We start from the raw sequence: 21,161 nt of genomic DNA, 5'->3' as shown, positions 1-21,161 counted from the left end.
TCTTTTTTTTTTTTCAGTATTTCTTTGTAATATTTTATTTTAAAATAAAAGTAAAATTTAAAAATGCCATAAAATGTGTATCCTTCTCTTTTAAATAGAATATAAGAATATGAAAGATAACAAGAAGGAAAAAAAAAAAAAAAAAAAAAAAAAAACATATAACTAAATTATTATATTATGAATATTAAAATATATATTAATTTTGTTGAAATATCAGAATAACGTAAAAATTGAAGGAATTAAACAATATCTCTTTTATAAAATACATATAAATTAATAAATATATATATACTATATATATAATATATATATATAATTATAGATATTTACATTTTTAAATAAATGTAAAAAAATAAAGAAATATATTTAATTCTTTTTAAAAACACCACATTTTAACTATGATTGTATAATTATTTTGTAAATATATATATACATATATATATAACAACATATTTATAATTTTTTTTTTATGATATATTAAATATAAATACAAGAAAAGCAACAACATAAAAATTAAATAACCAAATTTTTAAATTGGGAAGCAAGTATATATGTGTAGCATAAAATATATACATACGTCGATATTTGTCTTCTTATAGAAAAAACAACAACATTGTTTATTATATTATTTTGTATAATTAAAAAATATATGTGTAAAAATGAATGAACAAATTGATCCGTTTTATGAAGCAAAACAGTACTTTAAAAAAAATATATCTATATATATATATATATATATATATATATATATATATATATATATATATGTATTATATATATTCCCTATATATTGTTAAACAAGAAAAAAAGATAAAATAAATAGAGTTATATAAATATTTAAATATTTTATATTTTAACACATCTTTTTATCTTCCTATTGTATAATATATTTCCTTATATATAATAATATATTAATATATAACACAACATACTCATAAATTCTCTATTTTTTTTTTTTTTTTTTATTATAGAGAGGTTGATATTTCCGTAAATAAACTACAAAGCCTATATAATAATTGGAATAACATACCTGATAAAAGTTCTATGTAATTTTTTTTTTTTTATAATATATAATAATACTTTTATTTACTAAAGGAAATTAATATATAAATATATTCTATATGAATCTCATAGATGAGTGACTACTTATGTGTTTCTATGTAAACTTCTTAAATATGTATTTCTTTAATTTTTGTTTTTCTAAAAATTTTTTGTAGATCTGCAAGAGAAAAATACAATTTAATAAAAGAAGAAATAAAATACTTAAATGAAGATTTAAACGATTTAGATAATTCAGTTAATATAGTAAAAAAAAATTCATATAAATTTAATATAAGTTCCCAAGAAATTGAGGAAAGAACTCAGTCATTGAGAATCATAAGAAATTTATTGAACGAGATAACAAACAATATAAATAATAATGTAAATATTAAAAGAAAATTATAAGACAATAATGAATAATATTGATCGATTACACAATATTATTTTGTCATATAAATATATGATGAATGTGTAAATAAATAAATATAAATATATATATATATATATATATATATATATATATATATATATATATATATTTCTTTTTTCGTAGGTTTTAAGTTATAATAATAATACAAATAATGACTACAACTCAGTAATCTTAAAAACTTATTTTCAATTCATATGTGATGACATACTTATAATTAAGATGATTGCATATTTTTTTTTGAACATATATATATATATATATATTTTATATTATTATATATCAGGTTATATTAAAAAGACAAGATAACGATTTAGAAGAATTGGCTGAATCAGCAGAAAGATTACACCATGCTGCAATTACAATAAATACCGAATTAAAGGATCAACAAAAGTTAGTAAATATTTTTTCTTTTCTTTTCTTTTCTTTTCTTTTCTTTTCTTTTCTTTTTTTTTTTTTTTTTTTTTTTTTTTGATATAATCAATATAAAGGAATAATAACACATACCCTTGATATTATTTTATATTATATTTTATATATATATATATGTATATTTTTTCTTATATTTGTAGGTTATTAGATGAATTGGAAAACGAAATGGACATTTCTAGTAATGAATATAAAATGGACATATATTCAATATATATATTTGTATATTTTGAATTTTCATAATTTTTTCTTCTAATAGAGTCCATATTTATCTTTATAAACTTTATATATAATTTTCTATTTATTTTCTTGTTTAGATGAAAAAATTAACTTCGTAACAAAAAAAATATCTCATTACTTAAAAACAAAGAGTTAGAATATAAATCCAAAAAATACAACAATAATAATATAGACACATATAATATGTTACTCATATTATCTCAAAATTATAATATCTTTATATTTTTTCTTTTGTAGATCCGAAAATCTTGTCCTTAATATGTTATTTATCATTGATATCTTTGGTCTTATTCTTTATACTCATAGTTTCATGATTTAAAAAATATACCAAAAAAAAAAAAAAAAAAGAAAAAAAAAAAAATTGAATGTATGAATAAAATGTTATTATATAGACTAAAATGAAATAATAAACAAAAAAGTCAAAGAAACAATGAAAAATTAAAATTTATAAATTCAACAAAGATACAAACATGAAAAAGAAAAAAGAAGCAAAACATAAAACAAAAATGAAACTATAAAAGTTTAAAAAATATTAATTTTATAATGTGTATTTATATACAAAGTTTTACCTTTATTTATTTATTTATTTATTTTTTTTTTTTTTTTGAGTTCAAAATTTATAATTATAAGATGGTGTATCTTTCATGTATATGCCAATAATTATGTCTTATTTATGTATAAGGAGCTATTAATTTTACAAGAATATATAAAAAATAAAATTAAGACAACAGCAATAACAAAAAAAAAAAAAAAAAAAAAAAAAAAAATTCAATTATTTAAAAATTTCATTGATCCGCTATTTTTTTTTTTTTTTTTTTTTTTTTTTTTTTTTTTTGATTTTTAAAACAAATTAAAAATACATGATATATTTATTTTTATTTTTAATTTTTATTTTTTTATTTTAATAAAAACACTAAACATGTTGGACCTTAATTTTAAAGAAATATATAAATATGTTATATAAATATATTATATATATATATATATACAATTATGTGGATTAATTTACCAGTTTAGTATACATTTTTATACAAACCACTAGCTTTCCTATGATTATTTTCGGGCTTTTTCTTATTGTTATTATTTTTATATTGTCCATTTTCTCTTGGATTCCAATAATATTTTTTCTCATAGTTGTGTGAAGAATTATGTTTATTATTATTTTTGTTAGAAGTAGTGCTTAAATTATTAAAGGAATTCTGTGGTACGTGATTATGTGATATATTCTTTGATGATTTTTTGTATTTGTATAATCCTGATGTGTTTCCCTGTTGATTATTATATTTATTATTTTTATTATTATTATTATTATATAAATTATAATGATCGTTATTATTATTTCTTGCATTGTGATTATTCATATATATACTATTTTTTTTTTTTTCGTATACAGAATTGCGAACATAATTACGATCGTCACTATGTAAGTAATCATTTGTGTACTGTTTATTTTCATCATGTTTGTTATATTTATTATTAATATTATTATCATATTTGTTATTATATGAAATATTATATTTATTTTTATGACTATAATTTCTACCTTCCTCTTTCCTATAATTTGTATGTTTATTATCATAATGAAAGTTTTTTCTAATGTCATCATGGTTATATTCATCTCTAGATTTTTTATTTAACATTTTATCAGAATTATGGTTTCCTAAATTATAAGAAGAAAACTTTCTTTTTTTTTTATTTCTCTGAATATCATTATCAAATGTCTCATTTTCATACATATTATTTTTTTCATTTTCATACATATTATTTTTTTCATTTTCATACATATTATTTTTTTCATTTTCATTTTTAAAGGATAAATCGTGATCATAGTAATCACTATCATAATCATCAATGCTATATATATCAGAAATTTTATCATGGTTATACAAGGTATTATATTTATGCCCTTTTATATTTATAACACTTATATCATTATCATTCTTCGTACTATCAACAATTCTATTTTTCTTATCATTCGAAATATCCCATATATATAATGGATTATTCATATATAAAACATATGGTCTATTTGATTTAAAACTATAGTCCTTTCTATAACAATAAGTATTTTTGGCAAATATATATGGAGGGTACCCACACTTCATATGTTTTCTCGTGAAACAACTTAAACAGGAAATATAATTATATGGATACATTATATTTCTATAATCATTAAATGAACTCATATGTGATTTAAATGATGCATATTGTGACCTTGTATTATGACACATATTCTCTGATATATGTTTATGACATAAGAAACAGAAATTATTTAAACATTTAGTCTTCATAAAAGGATCTTTTTCACATTCTACTGAACCACAATTTTGGCATATATATCTTTTCTCCTTATATAATTCTGATAAAAAATATAAATGAAAAAAGAGATTTTCTGTATTGATATCTGGGAAATTTAACTTCCAATTTTTTATAATTTCCTCGAAATTAGATAGTACCTTATTAAACGTTTTTGGCACAATACACTTTTCTTCAATTAATCTATTATCATTCTTAACCGAGATTTTATCCTCATCACTATTTTTGGAAATTACAATAGCTAGTTCTTCATCATGGTATTCATTTTTTTTATCATCACAATGTAAATCATCATCTTCATTATTATCACCACAATGTAAATCACCATCTTCATTTTTATCATCACAATGTAAATCATCATTTTCATTTTTATCATCACAATGTAAATCATCATCTTCATTTTTATCACCACAATGTAAATCATCATCTTCATTTTTATCACCACAATGTAAATCATCATCTTCATTTTTATCACCACAATGTAAATCATCATCTTCATTTTTATCACCACAATGTAAATCATCATCTTCATTTTTATCACCACAATGTAAATCATCATCTTCATTTTTATCACCATAATGTGAATCATCATCTTCATTTTTATCACCACAATGTGAATCATCATCTTCATTTTTATCACCACAATGTGAATCATCATCTTCATTTTTATCACCACAATGTGAATCATCATCTTCATTTTTATCACCACAATGTGAATCATCATCTTCATTTTTATCACCACAACGTGAATCATCATCTTCATTTTTATCACCTAATTTTTTATCATCATTAATATCTGCTTCCTTAATTCTTTCATTTTCTTCATTCATTTTTTTTTCAAACATATCGGTGTCCATAAATAAATCCATAAAATTCTTCTCATCCACTTCTTCTTCATTATAATTATCATCATCATCATTGTTATTATATCCTTTTTCATCAGAATTTAAATAAAAATATCTATTGTTCATGTCATTAGCCTTGTTCCTTTTCTGTTTATCCTTAGTAAAATTATTTATTACATTATTAATTATATCTTTTCTTAAAATCAATTTGATTTGATCATTGTTCTTTTTATTTTCATCACACAAAAATTCTATTTCTGAGTTTTCTAGACGCCCATTTATAATTTGATCTTTTTTAAATGATTTTAAAATATATTTTCTTATATTTTTCCTAACATTTATAAACTGTTTTATTTGATTCTCATTTAAATCTCCTAACATTTCAAAAGTATTATCCTCACTTATTTCATTTATATTAAAGTTTATTAGCTTATCATCCTCTTCACTCTTTTCTTCATCATTTCCTTCTTTGCTATATTTCTTAATATTATCTTTTCCTTTTTTTATACTTACATTTTCATCTGGATTTATATTAATTGTAAAAAGACTATCCATTAAATCATATTTTGTCTCTTAAATATTAAATATATATATATATATATTATATATCTTTTTATAATTCTTATTTTATACTATAAGATATATATTATATATATATATATATATATGTGTTTTAATTTATGTACATATTTTACTTTATTTTTTTTTTTTTTCCAACTTCAAAATTATATATGGGGAAATAGTTTAAAAAAAACAAAAAAAAAAAAAAAATTTAAAATAATTATGAATATTGAAGATCTATTATTTTCTATAATATATACATATATATATTTATTTATTTATATATATATATTTATTTAAATTTATTTTTATATTTATTTATTTATATATTTAAATATTTTTAACATTTACTTATTATATATATGTGATTTCTTTTTATAATTATTTAAAAATATTAAAGATTAATGATCTCGTATAATTTTTCATGTTTACATATAAAAAAAATAAAATAAAAAAGTTTTTAAAAGATACCAATCATATATTTTTTTAAAAAAGGTATAAAATCATTTTAAATTTGTAATAAAATATATTATGTATATATGATTACTATTAGGAATTATGTATATATATTTATGCTATTCAAATGTATGTATATTATATATATATATATATATATATTTTTATTCATCTCAAAACAATTTTTATATTCAACATAAAAAAAATTATATATAATTTAAAAATATAATTATATAATCCTTAAAATAATATAATGATTTTATTCTTTTACAACTATTAAGCATATGTTATTTTTTATTATTTTATTTTTTTTTTTTTTTCTATCCTTACTTATTTTCCATCGGGCTTATAAAAAGAAAGCCATATAAAAATTTATTATCTTATATATAACAATTATAATGTTGTTAGTTTGTTATCATTTTAAAATTGAACAATTCTTAAAAGGTTACATTTTTATTATTCTTATAATAAATATATTATACTTAAAACATATAATTAATTTTCCAATTCATTCTTTTTTATTATTTTCTTATAATTTCATAACGAAAAAAAATCCACATATATATATATATATATATATATATATATTGAACAATATTCATTCATCTTATATTTATATTATAAATTCTTAACCCAACGTACATATAATAAATTCTTATATTCTTCTAATCATATCCTATAGGTTATAATTTTTTTTATGAATATAATCTTATTTCTTATTATTACATTTTATTGTTTAGTACAAAATTTAATAAATCCAATGAAATTTTTTTTTTTTTTTTGTTAACTCATTGTATACTTTTGTTTTATCTTTAATAAAGTTTCCCCTATGTTATATTACTCAAAAATGATGATTCACGTATATATACTTATTTATTTATTATTTATTGCATAAAAATATAATTTATTCATATATATAAATATATATATAAGGCCTCATTCTAGTTCAACACATTTTATCTTTTAGACAATTATATTTAATAATCTGTATTTTTTTTATTCCAATTATTTCCTCAGAAATTCTGAATATATCTAAATACATAGGTTTATAATATGGATGTCAGTATAATTCGTTTCGTCAATATGTAAAATAGGCCGTATATCAAATATTGAGAATTAATATAAATAAAACGATTTTTTATTTTTTATAATATATTTATATATTAAAAAAAAAAATAATTAAACATAATAAATAAATCAATAATTTAATAAATATATATATGTGTGTATTAAAAAAAAAAAAAAAAAAAATTTTTAATTTATTAAAAAATAGGTGCTTAAATATTCTTATGTTTTCCTTATGAAAATCTTTAATATTTCAATATAAATGTACATCATCTAATACTAATAAAAAAAAAATATATATATATAATATATATATATATATTAATATAATGGTATATAAAAAAATATTATAGCATTTATATATATTATTATAAAAAAAAAAAAAAAAAAAAAAGTGAAGGATTCACAAGGAAAAAGATTAATAAGGGTAAATAAGATTTATCCTTTTAATTATATCTTCTTATATTTTTAGTGGCTGTTACAAAATAAAATAAGCTTTTGTAAAAATATTTAAGAAATGTAGAAGATGAATATAACTTATTAATTTTCCATTCACACATATATATATATATATAAATATATTTATTTATTTATTTATATAATACACACAAATATCTTAATTAAATAATGAAAAGTTTAATATACATGAAAAAAAAAAAAAGAATGAATTTCATTCTTTATATAGCAGTAATTATTATATACTTAACCAACATACACTGCAAAAATGTATATAACATAAAAAAATTAAGTGGAAAGAATAATTATAAGTACAATAAAATATCGAACAATGTAAAACGATTAAGTAATATGAATCCTCCATATTATAAAAGGAAAGATTATTTAAATATAAGAATGAACAAGAAAACGATACAAAATTTCCACACAACCAATCAGAATATACATTATAAAAAATTTAAGAACTTTGTCAATAAATCTAAAAATAAGAATAAATTATATTATTTATATATACCTAATAATGATACAAATTCAATAAAAGGAAAGAAAAACAAACAAAATAACAAAGTATTAGAAATATATTTTCAGCAAAAAAAACTACTTGCACAATATTTTAATAATTTGAAATCCTCATTTATATATAAATTAAAAAACACAAAAATTATAACGAAATTATTTTTATCATCATCATTATTAATATTAACATTAAATGTAATTGGTTTAAAACCTGAAGATATTGCATTACATAGTAAAAGAGTTTTGAGAGCATTTGAATTTTATAGAATTTATACATCGGCTTTATTTTATGGAGATATTTCTCTATACGTTTTAACAAATATATATATGTTATATGTACAAAGTAATCAATTAGAAAATATACTTGGATCATCTGAAATGCTATCTTATTATATATCACAGATTAGCATTTTATCTATTATATGTTCATATATTAAAAAACCATTTTATTCAACAGCTTTATTAAAATCATTATTATTTGTTAATTGTATGCTTAATCCATATCAAAAAGCTAACTTAATCTTTGGAATTAATATTAATAACATGTACTTGCCTTATCTGTCTATATTAATCGATATTATACATGCACAAAATTTAAAAGCATCTATATCCGGATTATTAGGAGTAACAAGTGGATCCATATATTATCTTCTCAATATTTACTTATATGATAATTATAATAAAAAAGTGTTCAAAATACCAAAATTTCTAGAAACTTATCTCGATTCTTATGATACAATCGAAATAATACAATAATGTATGACTGAACAAAATGTTATAAATAAATAAATATATATATATATATATATATAAGTTAAGAATTAAATGTTTATGTGTTTAAAAATATATATTATATTATATTATATTATAATTTGTAACATAAATAAATAAATAAATACAAATAAGTAAATAATTAAAAGAAAATATATATATATATATATATATGTACAAAAAATATGTATGCTTTTATAAAAAATAATATATATACATATATATATATATATTTTTTTTTTTTTTTTTTTTGATGTACTAAAAAAAATGAGCCTTAAATTTTTTCTAAGGGGAGCAAAACTATTCGATGAGTAGACTCATCATAATTGTTTTTTGTTATATGTATTTTCGAACTTGTAGAAAATATATTATGTTTCATATTTTCAATTTTTTTTTTTATTAAAAAACATATACCTATAATATGGTTATAAAAAAAAACGTGACCAATTTTAAAATTTTTTAAAGTATTATCTGATTTTATATCATTATTATATATAACATCAAATTGATGTTCATATGTCACTGATTCATTTTGTTTAGAACTCATTAAATTTTTTAGTAAAAGAAAAGAACTTTTTAATAAATGGTTATCTTTTATATCTTTTAAATATTTAGTATATAAAATATTATTATATATTTTTGTAGGATCATTATCAAAATTTTCATAAAACACATCGTGATAATCATAATTTATACATAATGTTAAAGAATATTTACTTATAAATATTTCATTTCTCGTTCTATTAATAGCTTCCTGTCCAACATAGCATCCTTTCTCTTTTGTCAAATAATTTAAGTTATCATAATTTAAGTCGAACGGTGTTAAATTTTTAAAAGTGAACACATCTCTTTCGTTTTTTATTTTCTTCACATTTTTATTAATATCATTATTTATTGTTATATCTTTATAAATATTATTATTATTAGTTCCTGGATCAGATTTATCGTTATTCATATCACTAAAATACATATCTGGTGTGTATAAATTTTCAATAATACCTAAGTTTAATTTTAAATAATCATAAACAAAAGAACTTGTAAGTTTTATTTTTTCTTCCTTTTCAAAAATGTTTATAATATTAGCAAATTTATTATCAAAATTATTAGATATTATTATGTTATCATTACAAGTTTTTTTATTTGCTACCTCTTCATTTTTTATGAAACTCACATTTTTAGGATAATCATTTTCTACTTTTTCCTTTTTATAATTATATTCATATATTCTATAGCCTAATAATTCACTTCTTTGATCTTTCGAAAAAAATAAAAAAAGAGATGAATTCTCGTTATCATTATATACTCCTAATGAATTATTTATTGTATTTCTCATATCGTTTTCAAAGGTATTAGTGTATATCACTTTTTTATGTAAATTAAATAAAGATGTATATGATAAGAATTGGTAAACATTAATATTTTTAATATTTTTAAAATACACATCACAAGATAATTTTCGTTTTTCTAATAAATCTAATAAGAAATTTAATATATGGATATTACAGTCTATATAAAATAAACTAAAAAATAAATTCTTTTCATAGCTATATTTTATATTATATATAAAACAATCATATAATATTTTCCCATTGTTTAGTAAAAATAAAGAAGGCAATCCTACAGCACTTTTCTCATAATTTGTCGTCTTATTATTGATATCATAAATATAGGAATCATAATTATTACATAATATATTTTCAGGTAAATTCTTATGTAATATAAAATCACTCTCAGGTATAATTTTATTCAAGTCATTTGTTGTAAGGCTCTGAAGAAATTTAAAGGAGTCCTTACCCCACAGTTGGATAAGGGCTCGATTTTTTAATTTACACAAAAAATATTTACTCATCGAAAAATAAAAATAAATAAATAATTATAAATATAAATATAAATATAAATATATATATATATATATATATATATATATATATATATATATTTATTTATTTATTTATTGTTACTTATTAATTGACACCTTTATAAATAATAAATTACCATGTTATATTTTTTTTCTATTTCCTTTTTTAGCACAATTGTAAAAAAATAATTTCATAATTCTAGTATCAAAAAAGATAAACTTAAAAAAAAAAAAAAAAAAAAAAAACCAACATCAAAAAGCACTTTTTACATGTTATATGGGGCTTTGACATATATTTTTAATATATATAATAGTTTCATATTTTTTAAATAAAATAAAAATAGAATTATTATTTTCAAATTAAAAATAAATAAATAAACAAATAAATATATACGACCATGTGTTTATTCAATTTTAATTTAACAAATAAAATATATACATATTTTCAGATATGTATATATTATATATTCATGTGTAAAAAAAAAAAAAAAAAAAAAAAAAAAAAATTTTGTTCTATTAAAAAAGGAATATATATACAAAAAAAAAAAAAAATAAAAAAAGCATATATTCATATATATATATATATATATATATATATATATATTTAATATGAATTAGTTTCTCTCTTTTTTCTTAAAAATATTGTGACTATTTTTGTTGACTGGTAGTATTTTTTTTTTATAGTGTTTTGTTTCTTGCTCAAATTTTGGTTTACAATCCATATGATTTAAATTTTCATCATTTAAGAAATTATTTTTTTTTGATGAATCAAAAGGAAAATTTACAAATTTCCTATTTGGAGGTATTGGAACAAAGTTGATATTTTTTAAATATTTTAATTTTTTGATTAATTCATTTAATAAATGAACATTCATTTTTTTAAAAAAGGGATTATCTGAAAGTACGATATTTTTTAAATAATTTAATTGACTTAAATAATTTAAAAAATCTTGATTTATAATAAAATTATTTTGTATACATAAAAGTTTTAAATTTGTCATATATATAATATCCTTGCTAATATTTATTAGCTTGTTATTATTTAACCTTAATTCGTATATTTGAGAAAAATGAGAACCAAAATAGAATTCTCTTATTTTATTAAAAGAGAGGGATATTTTTTTAAGATGTCTCATTTCTTTAGCTGGTTTCGTAAATTTTTCTATCATATTATTTTTTAATATTAATACTTCTAAATTTTGTAAACTTGATAAATTCGGAACCTTTTCTATTTCATTATATGCTAATATTAATGTCTTAATATTTTTTAATTGGCAAATATGATCTATTATTTTAATTTTATTATAGGACAAATTTAAATATGTCAAGTTATTTATATTATTTAAATAATTTATATTATCTATTATATTCTTTTGTAGTATTATTTGTTGTAAATTTAAATTCATTTCAACCATCTTTAAATCCTTTAATTTATTCTCGCTTAAATCAATTTTTTGTAAATTTTTCATTTGATATAATTCTTCGCATTCTTCTATATTTCTATTTTTTAAAATTAACTCTTTACAATTAGATATATCTCCATCTTTAATAATTGATGATATTTTTAAAATACTTAATATCCTCAAACTTGAATCGACATCGTTCCTTGATTCATTATATGTTTCATTCATTTTGTTCCTTATTTTTTATATACAAAAGAAGAAGGACGATATACTTTATGAACAAAACTATATAAACATTATAAAATTATTTATAATACAAAATAGAAAAAAGAAGAAAAACAGAAAAATTAAAAAAAAGGAAAATTATTATATTAATATTAATCTTTCTACATAAAAAAAAAAAAATAAAATAAAAAATAAAAAATAAAAAATAAAAAATAAAAAAATATAATAATGATATATGTATTATTATATATTATTTTTATTTTGCATTTCCATCTAAAAAACGGAATCCACTTAATATTTTTTATTTTCTTTTTCTTTTTATTTTTAAATTATTTTATTGTTTTTAATATAAGTTATAATAATACATATTTATGTATCCACATATATATATATATATATATATATTATGTGCTTAACATTTAAAAGAACAAAAATCATATTCATTTAAAAAAAAAAAAAACAAAAAAAAAACAAAAAAAAAACAAAAAAGAAAAAAAAAAAAGGAAAATTTTTATTAATTATAAAAGAAAAAATGAGGAAAAAGGCGAAAAAAAAAAAAGAAAAAAACAACAAATTAAAAACTTATAAAAATCAAAAGGAATGAAAAGTTTTACAACTATATATATATATATATATATATATATATATATATATAGGTATGTATTATTTATTATTGTTTTCATTCTGGGCATAATCATATAAAATGAAAATAACAGAAAAGGTTATGAAATTATTACAAATTATAATATATATATATATATATTTATTTATTTATTTGTTTTTTTGTTTGTTTTTATTTATATTCTTATTTTCGCGTATGATATGTAATGGTAGCTTCCTTTAGAATAGTTATTAATTTTTTTTAGTGCCATTTTATGAGCCTTGGCCTTTTCTGGGTTGTTCTTCATGTCATTCATCTTGCGTGTGGCATTTTCTATAATTTTTTTTTTCATAGCTTTCTTTCTCTTAAAAATACCTCTTAATTTACTAATTCCTTTTAGGGATAAGAATTTATTCCACATATTTTTGAAAACATTTTTTAATGCCATATCTATTCTTTGTAAAACCTTGAATTCAGATTTTAATATATTCCATACAGCTAAACCTGCCATAGGAGCAAATAAGTATGGCCCTATAGATGCAAAGAGACCAACAGAGAAAACACATTTCATAGCCGATTGAGTGGAAGTAGATAATGCCGTATTAACAACTGAATTTAAACATATTTGTTGTGGAGGAGACATTCTAGTTGTAAAACAGCTAGCTACTGGTCCTGCACCTATATCTTTAGCTTGTTGTGTTATATCCATAGCACTAAAAAGTGTATAAGCAGATAAACTTCCAAGAGTCATAAAAGACATGATTTCTTTAAGTCTGCTTTGTTGTCTTTTTTTTTGCCATTTTCCTATAAAATGACCAAAATATGGAGCTTGCATATAAAACATTTGACTTAAGTAAGGTAATTGCATTTGACTAAAAATAATTTTAGTTAATTTGAGTGAATATGCAGATGTTAATGATACACCATATTTCATTGCTTTCAAATCCTTTTTCATTGTTTTTGGTAATAAATTATCAAAATAATGTAAAACTGCATCTCCTCCTAGTATCATCTTAAAATTATGAACAAAATCTTTATCATCAATTTTGTTACCAAAAGAATTTTTAGAAAACTTGCTTTCATATGTATGTAAACTATCAGGATTCTTTAAATGGTGTAATGCAAAAGAAGATATAACTTTCCATACAGAAGAACAATGATCAGCACACATAGAATTTTGTAATTCTCTAAGTCGATTTTCATGAGATAATTCTGCATATTTAGGATTTATTGCCATCATTCCAGGATTTCTTGCAACACCAAATGGTTCTCGTACATGTTTATATGTACTTAAATCTACGACATGATCAACAATTTCTATAAAAGCTTCATTAATTAACCATGATTCATCCTGATTATTTAACATTTTATGTAATTCACTTACTTTTTCTAATAATATAAATGCTTTTTTTATATCTATAGTTGCACCAAACCATAATGCATGTTCTACTCTAAAACTAGGCTTTCTTAAAAGCATATTTCCAAGAGATAATATTTTATTAAAGAATCTTCTGAAAGCTGTTTGTTTAGTTGGTTTTACTGTTCTTGAAAAAATAATATTATTATCTATGTTATTTTCTAATAAATGTTTACTATCTTCTACTACTTTATAAACAAACGAAGATGCATTAGTTGGATTATCATTAAATTCTAACCATAAACCTAATGCTCTTACAAGTTCCTTATTTATAAATTGATCCCATTTATCACTTTGATTAAATAATAAACTGTTCTCTTTTTTCATTTTTTCTCTTTCTTCTAATTGAAGATCTTGTAATTTTTTCTTGGCACTTTCTTCTGAACTATCATTTTCATCTTCTCTTTCGGAATCTTTTAATTCAGAATCAATGGAATTTTCCATTTTGAAATTTTCAATTTGTTCTCTTTTATATTCTTCAAAACCTTTAGAAAACCATTTTGCCATTAAATTATCTGCATATTCTGCAAAACCACCCTTTGTGAATATTTGTCTAGCTAACATACCCTTACTATCATACTGAGAAAAATTGTGCTTGGACATATATTTAGCATTTTGTATAATTTGCATTGTTGCTATGGTATGAGTTGTGAAACGTATACTTGATGTGATATTTTCTAACATGTGCGCAGGTATATGTTGTAATAATTTTACCTTGGCCAATGATGTAAGTAATTTCTTTTTTAACAGTCCCTTTTTCATAGATACAACTAATTTTCTAAGTTTGTGCGGTATTAACATAGATGTAGAATTAGCAAATTTCTCAGCTAATGTAGCAGACAACATTTTCCTTTTATCATTATAATAATCTTTTACTGGATCTCTTCTGGATAATGCTGTTAATACAAATAAGTTTGCATAAAACATATTATCATTTCTAGCAATATTATTTATATTTTCTATATAATTTCCTCTAACAAGGAATTTCAATGGTGTATTGGTAGACGTTTGTAATTCTTCTAATACTCTTTTCATAATATCTAAATAGGTTTTTGCTGACTTGAATATTACTTTGTTTAAATATAGATAATAACGTATAGATGAAGTACTATTTAAAAATTGAACTTTTGCTTTTTGACTTTTATTTAATATACTTCCATATTTATCAATCATTGCATATAAAAATACTAATCCTTTACTCTTTAAATTATATTTCAAATCATTTTTTATTAATTTCTTTTTTAATTGGGTACTCTTTTTCATAAAATCGTTATATATATATTTTGTTTTCTTCTTTTTTTTCATTTGCATACCTCTGATATCACCATATATTAATTCTCTAGGTTCATACCAAAGTGTATATTTATAAAAATCATTATATTTCATATCATCTAATATTAGACTTACATAATATGGACTTGTGCTACCTTCAGCTGAATGGCCTTCTATTTCAGCATAAGTTCTTAATAAATCAAATGCTTTTTTTAAATTTTTTTGACTCGATTTTTCTGATGTATCATTCTTAATAATTTTAGGATTATATAAACTTGATTCTTCAAATTCACATTTTAATACATTGTCATTATTAATTTTAGGACATACTTTCGAAAATATTCTAATAGCATTATGTGAAAAAGATAAGGAATTTTCATATCCATCTACATTATTATTAGAAAATACATTGTTTATTTCATTAATATTAATTAACATAATAGCATTTAATACTAATTCCAATAAATCACATGTTAATCTTCTCTCACCATAAAATGTTGTAGTTCTTTTAGGCCTTGATTCAATAGGTATAAACGTTATATCTTTTTTGAAATTTTTATTGGGATTATAATGAATATTACACATTTCATTTAACATGAAAAAACTATTATCAGAATTAGCTGTAAGTATGGTTGGTAATGAATAAAATGATTTGGTTCCTGTCGTAAAATATTCATTATATGAAAGATATGCCAAGGATAATACTAAGAAATGTGCAAGTAAATATATATTAGATGCCGAAGCCATATGAATTTCATAATTAAAATCAATTGTGGATGATGCTAAACTTTTAAATTTATTTCTTATTGGTTCAACAAGTTCTCCTAATGCTAAACTATTATAATATAATCTCTCTAATGGTTTAGTACCTGGATTATTAACAAATAAATGACAAAGATATTCTTTTAATATTTTATTATATTTTGTACTTAATGGATTACTATATTCATTCATAAAGATATTAGCATTATTTGCATAATCTTTATTTTCATACGCTTCTTTATAATTAGGATCATTTTTTCTTTTCTCTGCATTTTCTATCATGTGTAAAATTGTGTCATCAGTATTATTTGTTAAATGTTTACGTTTATTAAAATCTAGGATCATTTCAGATCTTAATTCTTCTAATGCTCTAGAATATTCAAATGATATATTCAGATAGTCTCCTATTTTTTGTGCAACATTTTGACGGCTACAATAATTTTTAACTTCATTTGAAAAGTTCGCTCCAATCATTTTTTCTAATTCAATTTCATTAGAGGGTAAAAACGATCTTCTATCAAATCCCATATACGTTGAAAAATGATAATTTTCAGCAGGAAAAAATACATTTAAATTTCCAATAGAAGCAGATTCTTCCTTATGATGTTCTGAATCACTTGAATAATGTTCTTTTTCTTTTATTAACATTTCTTGTCCATTATCTACATAAAATGCATTTGCTTCAATATCAGAATCATCTGAATCGGATGTTTGTTTTGAAGCATATCCGGATTCATTCGATTTACTATTTTTATACTTTCGAGAATATTCTCCTTTCTTCATTTTATCTTCAATTTCATTCGCTTTATTTCTTGCATATTCTCTTTCAGATTCACTTAAATAACCATCTTTAATTTCATTATCAGAATTATAATTATTGGAATCCCAATTATTTTCATATTTATCTTTTTCATTATTTTCCTTATTCTTCTTTTTGTATTTTTTATTTTCCCCATCTACTACTTCGTATTCACTATCGCTATCACTATCACTAAATCCTGCTCCTAAACTATCTTGAGAAGCAGATTTTTTATTCCTTTCAGCTACACTTTTATATACTTTCTTTTTGTTCCCTGGGGTGTGATCATCATAGTCACTATCACTATAATAGTTTTCATTTAGCATACTGTCATTCGTATTATTAGAATCACTGTTTCCATAATGTACATTATATTCGGTTCCATTATTAAGCATACCATTATGAGGATATGCATTATTTAATCCAGTTCTTCCTGAATTATTCAGACCGTTATTAAAAGTACTGTTTTCACTATTATATAAGTCATCATGTATACCATTATTCATACCATTATTCATACCATTATTCATACCATTATTCATACCATTATTTAAACCACCATTTGTACCATTATTCATACCATTATTCATACCATTATTCATACCATTATTCATACCATTATTCATACCATTATTCATACCATTGTTCATACCATTATTTAAACCACCATTTGCACCATTATTTAAACCACCATTTGCACCATTATTTAAACCACCATTTGCACCATTATTTAAACCATCATTTGCACCATTATTTAAACCACCATTTGCACCACTATTTAAACCACCATTTGCACCATTATTTGGTATATGGTGAACAGAATATACATTTATATTACGAGGACTTCCTGGAAAAATATTTGGATTTTTTTCATTTCCATATATGTTTTGATACAAATTAGGGTAATCTCCCCCAGGTCCAATATTATCCTTGGAATCTTTTACATGAAAATCGGACATAGATTTTCCATTATCATATTCTGGATGTTCCACATAATAAGGAGTTTCATTATTTCCGTATGTTCCCTTAGACCCATACTTTCCATTGTGTCCATATGTTCCATTAGGTCCATATGCTCCATTAGGTCCATATGATTCATTAGGCTCGTATGTTCCATTAGATCCATATGTTCCATTAGGCCCGTATGTTCCATTGGCATTGGACCCATACGTTGTCGATCCATTTTGATTTGTGTTATGATTATTTGTTTTATTATATGGATTATATTTGTTATCATCATATTCTCTTCCATACACATCATAATATGATCTTTCAGATTTATTTGGACCTATATCTTTGTTAAATGTTGATATATAATTTTGGTTATTATCTGGAGAATTTTTATTATCTTCAAGATTTATATTGTAATTGGATGTGTATGTTTTATCATTTTCATTACCTTGATTATAAGAATTATCTACATTTTGGTTATTATTTAAATTACCAATTAATTTATATGATCCATTATTCAACCCATCATAAGCTCCATTAACATATTCACCATTAGCTGTATTATAATTATTCTTACCATGCATATTATTATTTATACCATTAGTATAATCTCCGTTGGTATAATCACCATTAGTATAATCACCATTAGTATAATCACCTTTACTATAATTACCATTAGCATAATTACCATTAGCATAATTACCATTAGTTGTATTATGCATATTATTTTTGTGACCATAAGAATTATTATTATGCGGATTACCATGTGTTCCATTATTTGTTATATTTATATTTACTCTACTATTGGGTGAATTTCCATCAGATTCATATCCTCCATTTTGTTCATTATTATATTTGTTAGAATTATTATCTTGATTTTTTCTATTTATATCTGCTCTTCTTTCTCTTTCTATTCTTCTTGCAGCTTCTTCTTCTTTTCTTCTAATTTTTTCATATTCACTGTTTAAATCATAATTAGTAGTATTATTATTACTATTAGTATTACTATTAGTATTACTATTAGTATTACTATTATTATTACTATAATTATTACTATTATTATTACTATTATTATTACTATTATTATTACTATTATTATTACTATTAGTATTATTATTAGTATTATTTGAATCATATGGTTGATATGAATTATTTGAATTATTTTCATCTATATGTAAATTTATGGTTTTATCTTGAGAATTACTTGCATTATAATCATTAGAAGATCCATGGGCTTTATTATATATTCCTGAATTAGTAGTTCCTGTTTTCCCATTATTCATTTCACTACCAGGATATTCAATAGCAGGATATTTAGTAGTAGGATATTCAATAGCAGGATATATTGAGGTTCCATGTTGTTTATTTTGTATATTATTCGGTATAACGCCTTGCTCATTTCCTGGCATATAAAAAATAACCTTGGTACCTTTCTTGGGATCATAAGTTGGACTAGCATATTTTAATTCATCTGTATCATGTTTTACATGTTTGCTTAGTTCTGATGAATATATTGAATCGATGTATAAATATATGTGTAAAATGAATATGAAAAATTTTAACATTTTATATTATTATTATTATTATTATTATTTTTATAATTATAGAAAGTGCTTAACAATTCTAAAGTAAACAATATTGTCTCATAAAAATTTCTTATGGTACAATATTATTTATTTATTATATTATTGTTATTTTTTTTTCTTAATTAATAAATAATATTTCACATTATTAAATCTTATGAAATTATAAATATTATTGAACCATTTAATAACCATTAAAATATATAGTCACAAATCTATATATTCAAAATAAACTAATACTTTTTATAACCTAAATGATACATACATATATATATATATATATATATATATATATATATATATATATGTATATATGTATATTCTAATTGTCTATATGTTTTATTTCATTATATGTTTTAGGATATTAAAAATATGATTGGAAATTTGTATAAAATCTATTCATAAAAATAAGGAACACAATAATGTAATAAATGTAAATATGTAAAATAGACAATATAAAAATTATATTGATAAACTATTCTATATGAACATATATATATAAATATATATATATATATATATATATATATATATAATAATCATTAATATATATTAAATATTTTTTTTTTAAATATAAAAACCTAAAAAATAAAAAATAAATAAAAAAAATAAAAATTAAATAATAAGTAAATTAATAATATATAGTAAATTTATGATTCTATAAATACAAGAATGTACAATATGATGAATAAAAAAAAAAAAAAAAAAGAGTATAATACTTGAAAAAATCTAAAAGAATATAAAAATGTTCAAACAATATTAAACATTTTTTATAACATTAATAAATGGATATATTATAAAAAAGAATAAAAGAAAAATGCTTTATTAAATAAAAAAATATACACATATTATTATATATATATATATATATATATATATATATATATATAATTAAGGCATATATAATTTTATAAAAATATAATACAATATATAATAAATAAAAAGAAAAGTTTAAATCCAATCCTAATATATTATTTTATTCATTTATTTATTTTTTATTATTTTTTATATTCCTATAATATATGAATTATATTCTAGACACATTATATATATATATATATATATATATATTTATATTTACATATATGTGTTTTATTTATTTTCATTACAGTATATTACATTTTGTAGTTTTATAAAAAAATCAACATTGCACAATAGCGCACAATG

At 20.0% G+C, this 21,161-nt stretch overlaps 6 protein-coding genes across 6 annotated transcripts; 2 read left to right on the top strand and 4 right to left on the bottom strand.

Moving 5' to 3' along the window:
* Nucleotides 1-659: 659 nt before the first annotated feature.
* PF3D7_1452500 (syntaxin-6, putative) lies at nucleotides 660-2,451 on the top strand (the record flags this gene model as incomplete). Its single annotated transcript, XM_001348638.2, has 8 exons — nucleotides 660-697; nucleotides 972-1,046; nucleotides 1,218-1,422; nucleotides 1,595-1,636; nucleotides 1,755-1,861; nucleotides 2,041-2,078; nucleotides 2,215-2,268; nucleotides 2,375-2,451. The coding sequence occupies 8 exons, from the start codon at nucleotides 660-662 to the stop codon at nucleotides 2,449-2,451; spliced, it is 636 nt and encodes a 211-aa protein (XP_001348674.2).
* A 699-nt stretch (nucleotides 2,452-3,150) lies between these two features.
* PF3D7_1452400 (conserved Plasmodium protein, unknown function) lies at nucleotides 3,151-5,853 on the bottom strand (the record flags this gene model as incomplete). The annotated part of the gene is made up of 1 exon (XM_001348637.3): nucleotides 3,151-5,853. The coding sequence occupies one exon, from the start codon at nucleotides 5,851-5,853 to the stop codon at nucleotides 3,151-3,153; it is 2,703 nt and encodes a 900-aa protein (XP_001348673.1).
* Nucleotides 5,854-8,043: 2,190 nt separating this feature from the next.
* PF3D7_1452300 (DER1-like protein) lies at nucleotides 8,044-9,108 on the top strand (the record flags this gene model as incomplete). The annotated part of the gene is made up of 1 exon (XM_001348636.1): nucleotides 8,044-9,108. The coding sequence occupies one exon, from the start codon at nucleotides 8,044-8,046 to the stop codon at nucleotides 9,106-9,108; it is 1,065 nt and encodes a 354-aa protein (XP_001348672.1).
* A 289-nt stretch (nucleotides 9,109-9,397) lies between these two features.
* PF3D7_1452200 (aminomethyltransferase, putative) lies at nucleotides 9,398-10,972 on the bottom strand (the record flags this gene model as incomplete). The annotated part of the gene is made up of 1 exon (XM_001348635.1): nucleotides 9,398-10,972. The coding sequence occupies one exon, from the start codon at nucleotides 10,970-10,972 to the stop codon at nucleotides 9,398-9,400; it is 1,575 nt and encodes a 524-aa protein (XP_001348671.1).
* A 623-nt stretch (nucleotides 10,973-11,595) lies between these two features.
* PF3D7_1452100 (leucine-rich repeat protein) lies at nucleotides 11,596-12,612 on the bottom strand (the record flags this gene model as incomplete). The annotated part of the gene is made up of 1 exon (XM_001348634.1): nucleotides 11,596-12,612. One exon carries the CDS (start codon nucleotides 12,610-12,612, stop codon nucleotides 11,596-11,598), a length of 1,017 nt encoding a protein of 338 aa, XP_001348670.1.
* A 794-nt stretch (nucleotides 12,613-13,406) lies between these two features.
* Nucleotides 13,407-19,976, bottom strand: PF3D7_1452000 (rhoptry neck protein 2; the record flags this gene model as incomplete). Its single annotated transcript, XM_001348633.1, has 1 exon — nucleotides 13,407-19,976. The coding sequence occupies one exon, from the start codon at nucleotides 19,974-19,976 to the stop codon at nucleotides 13,407-13,409; it is 6,570 nt and encodes a 2,189-aa protein (XP_001348669.1).
* Between the last annotated feature and the right edge of the window lie 1,185 nt (nucleotides 19,977-21,161).

The sequence above is a fragment of the Plasmodium falciparum genome (assembly GCF_000002765.6).
Source record: "Plasmodium falciparum 3D7 genome assembly, chromosome: 14".
Taxonomy (NCBI): domain Eukaryota; phylum Apicomplexa; class Aconoidasida; order Haemosporida; family Plasmodiidae; genus Plasmodium; species Plasmodium falciparum.
The sequence above is the reverse complement of the archived record's forward strand: the minus strand, read 5'-3'. Positions and strand labels throughout refer to the sequence as shown.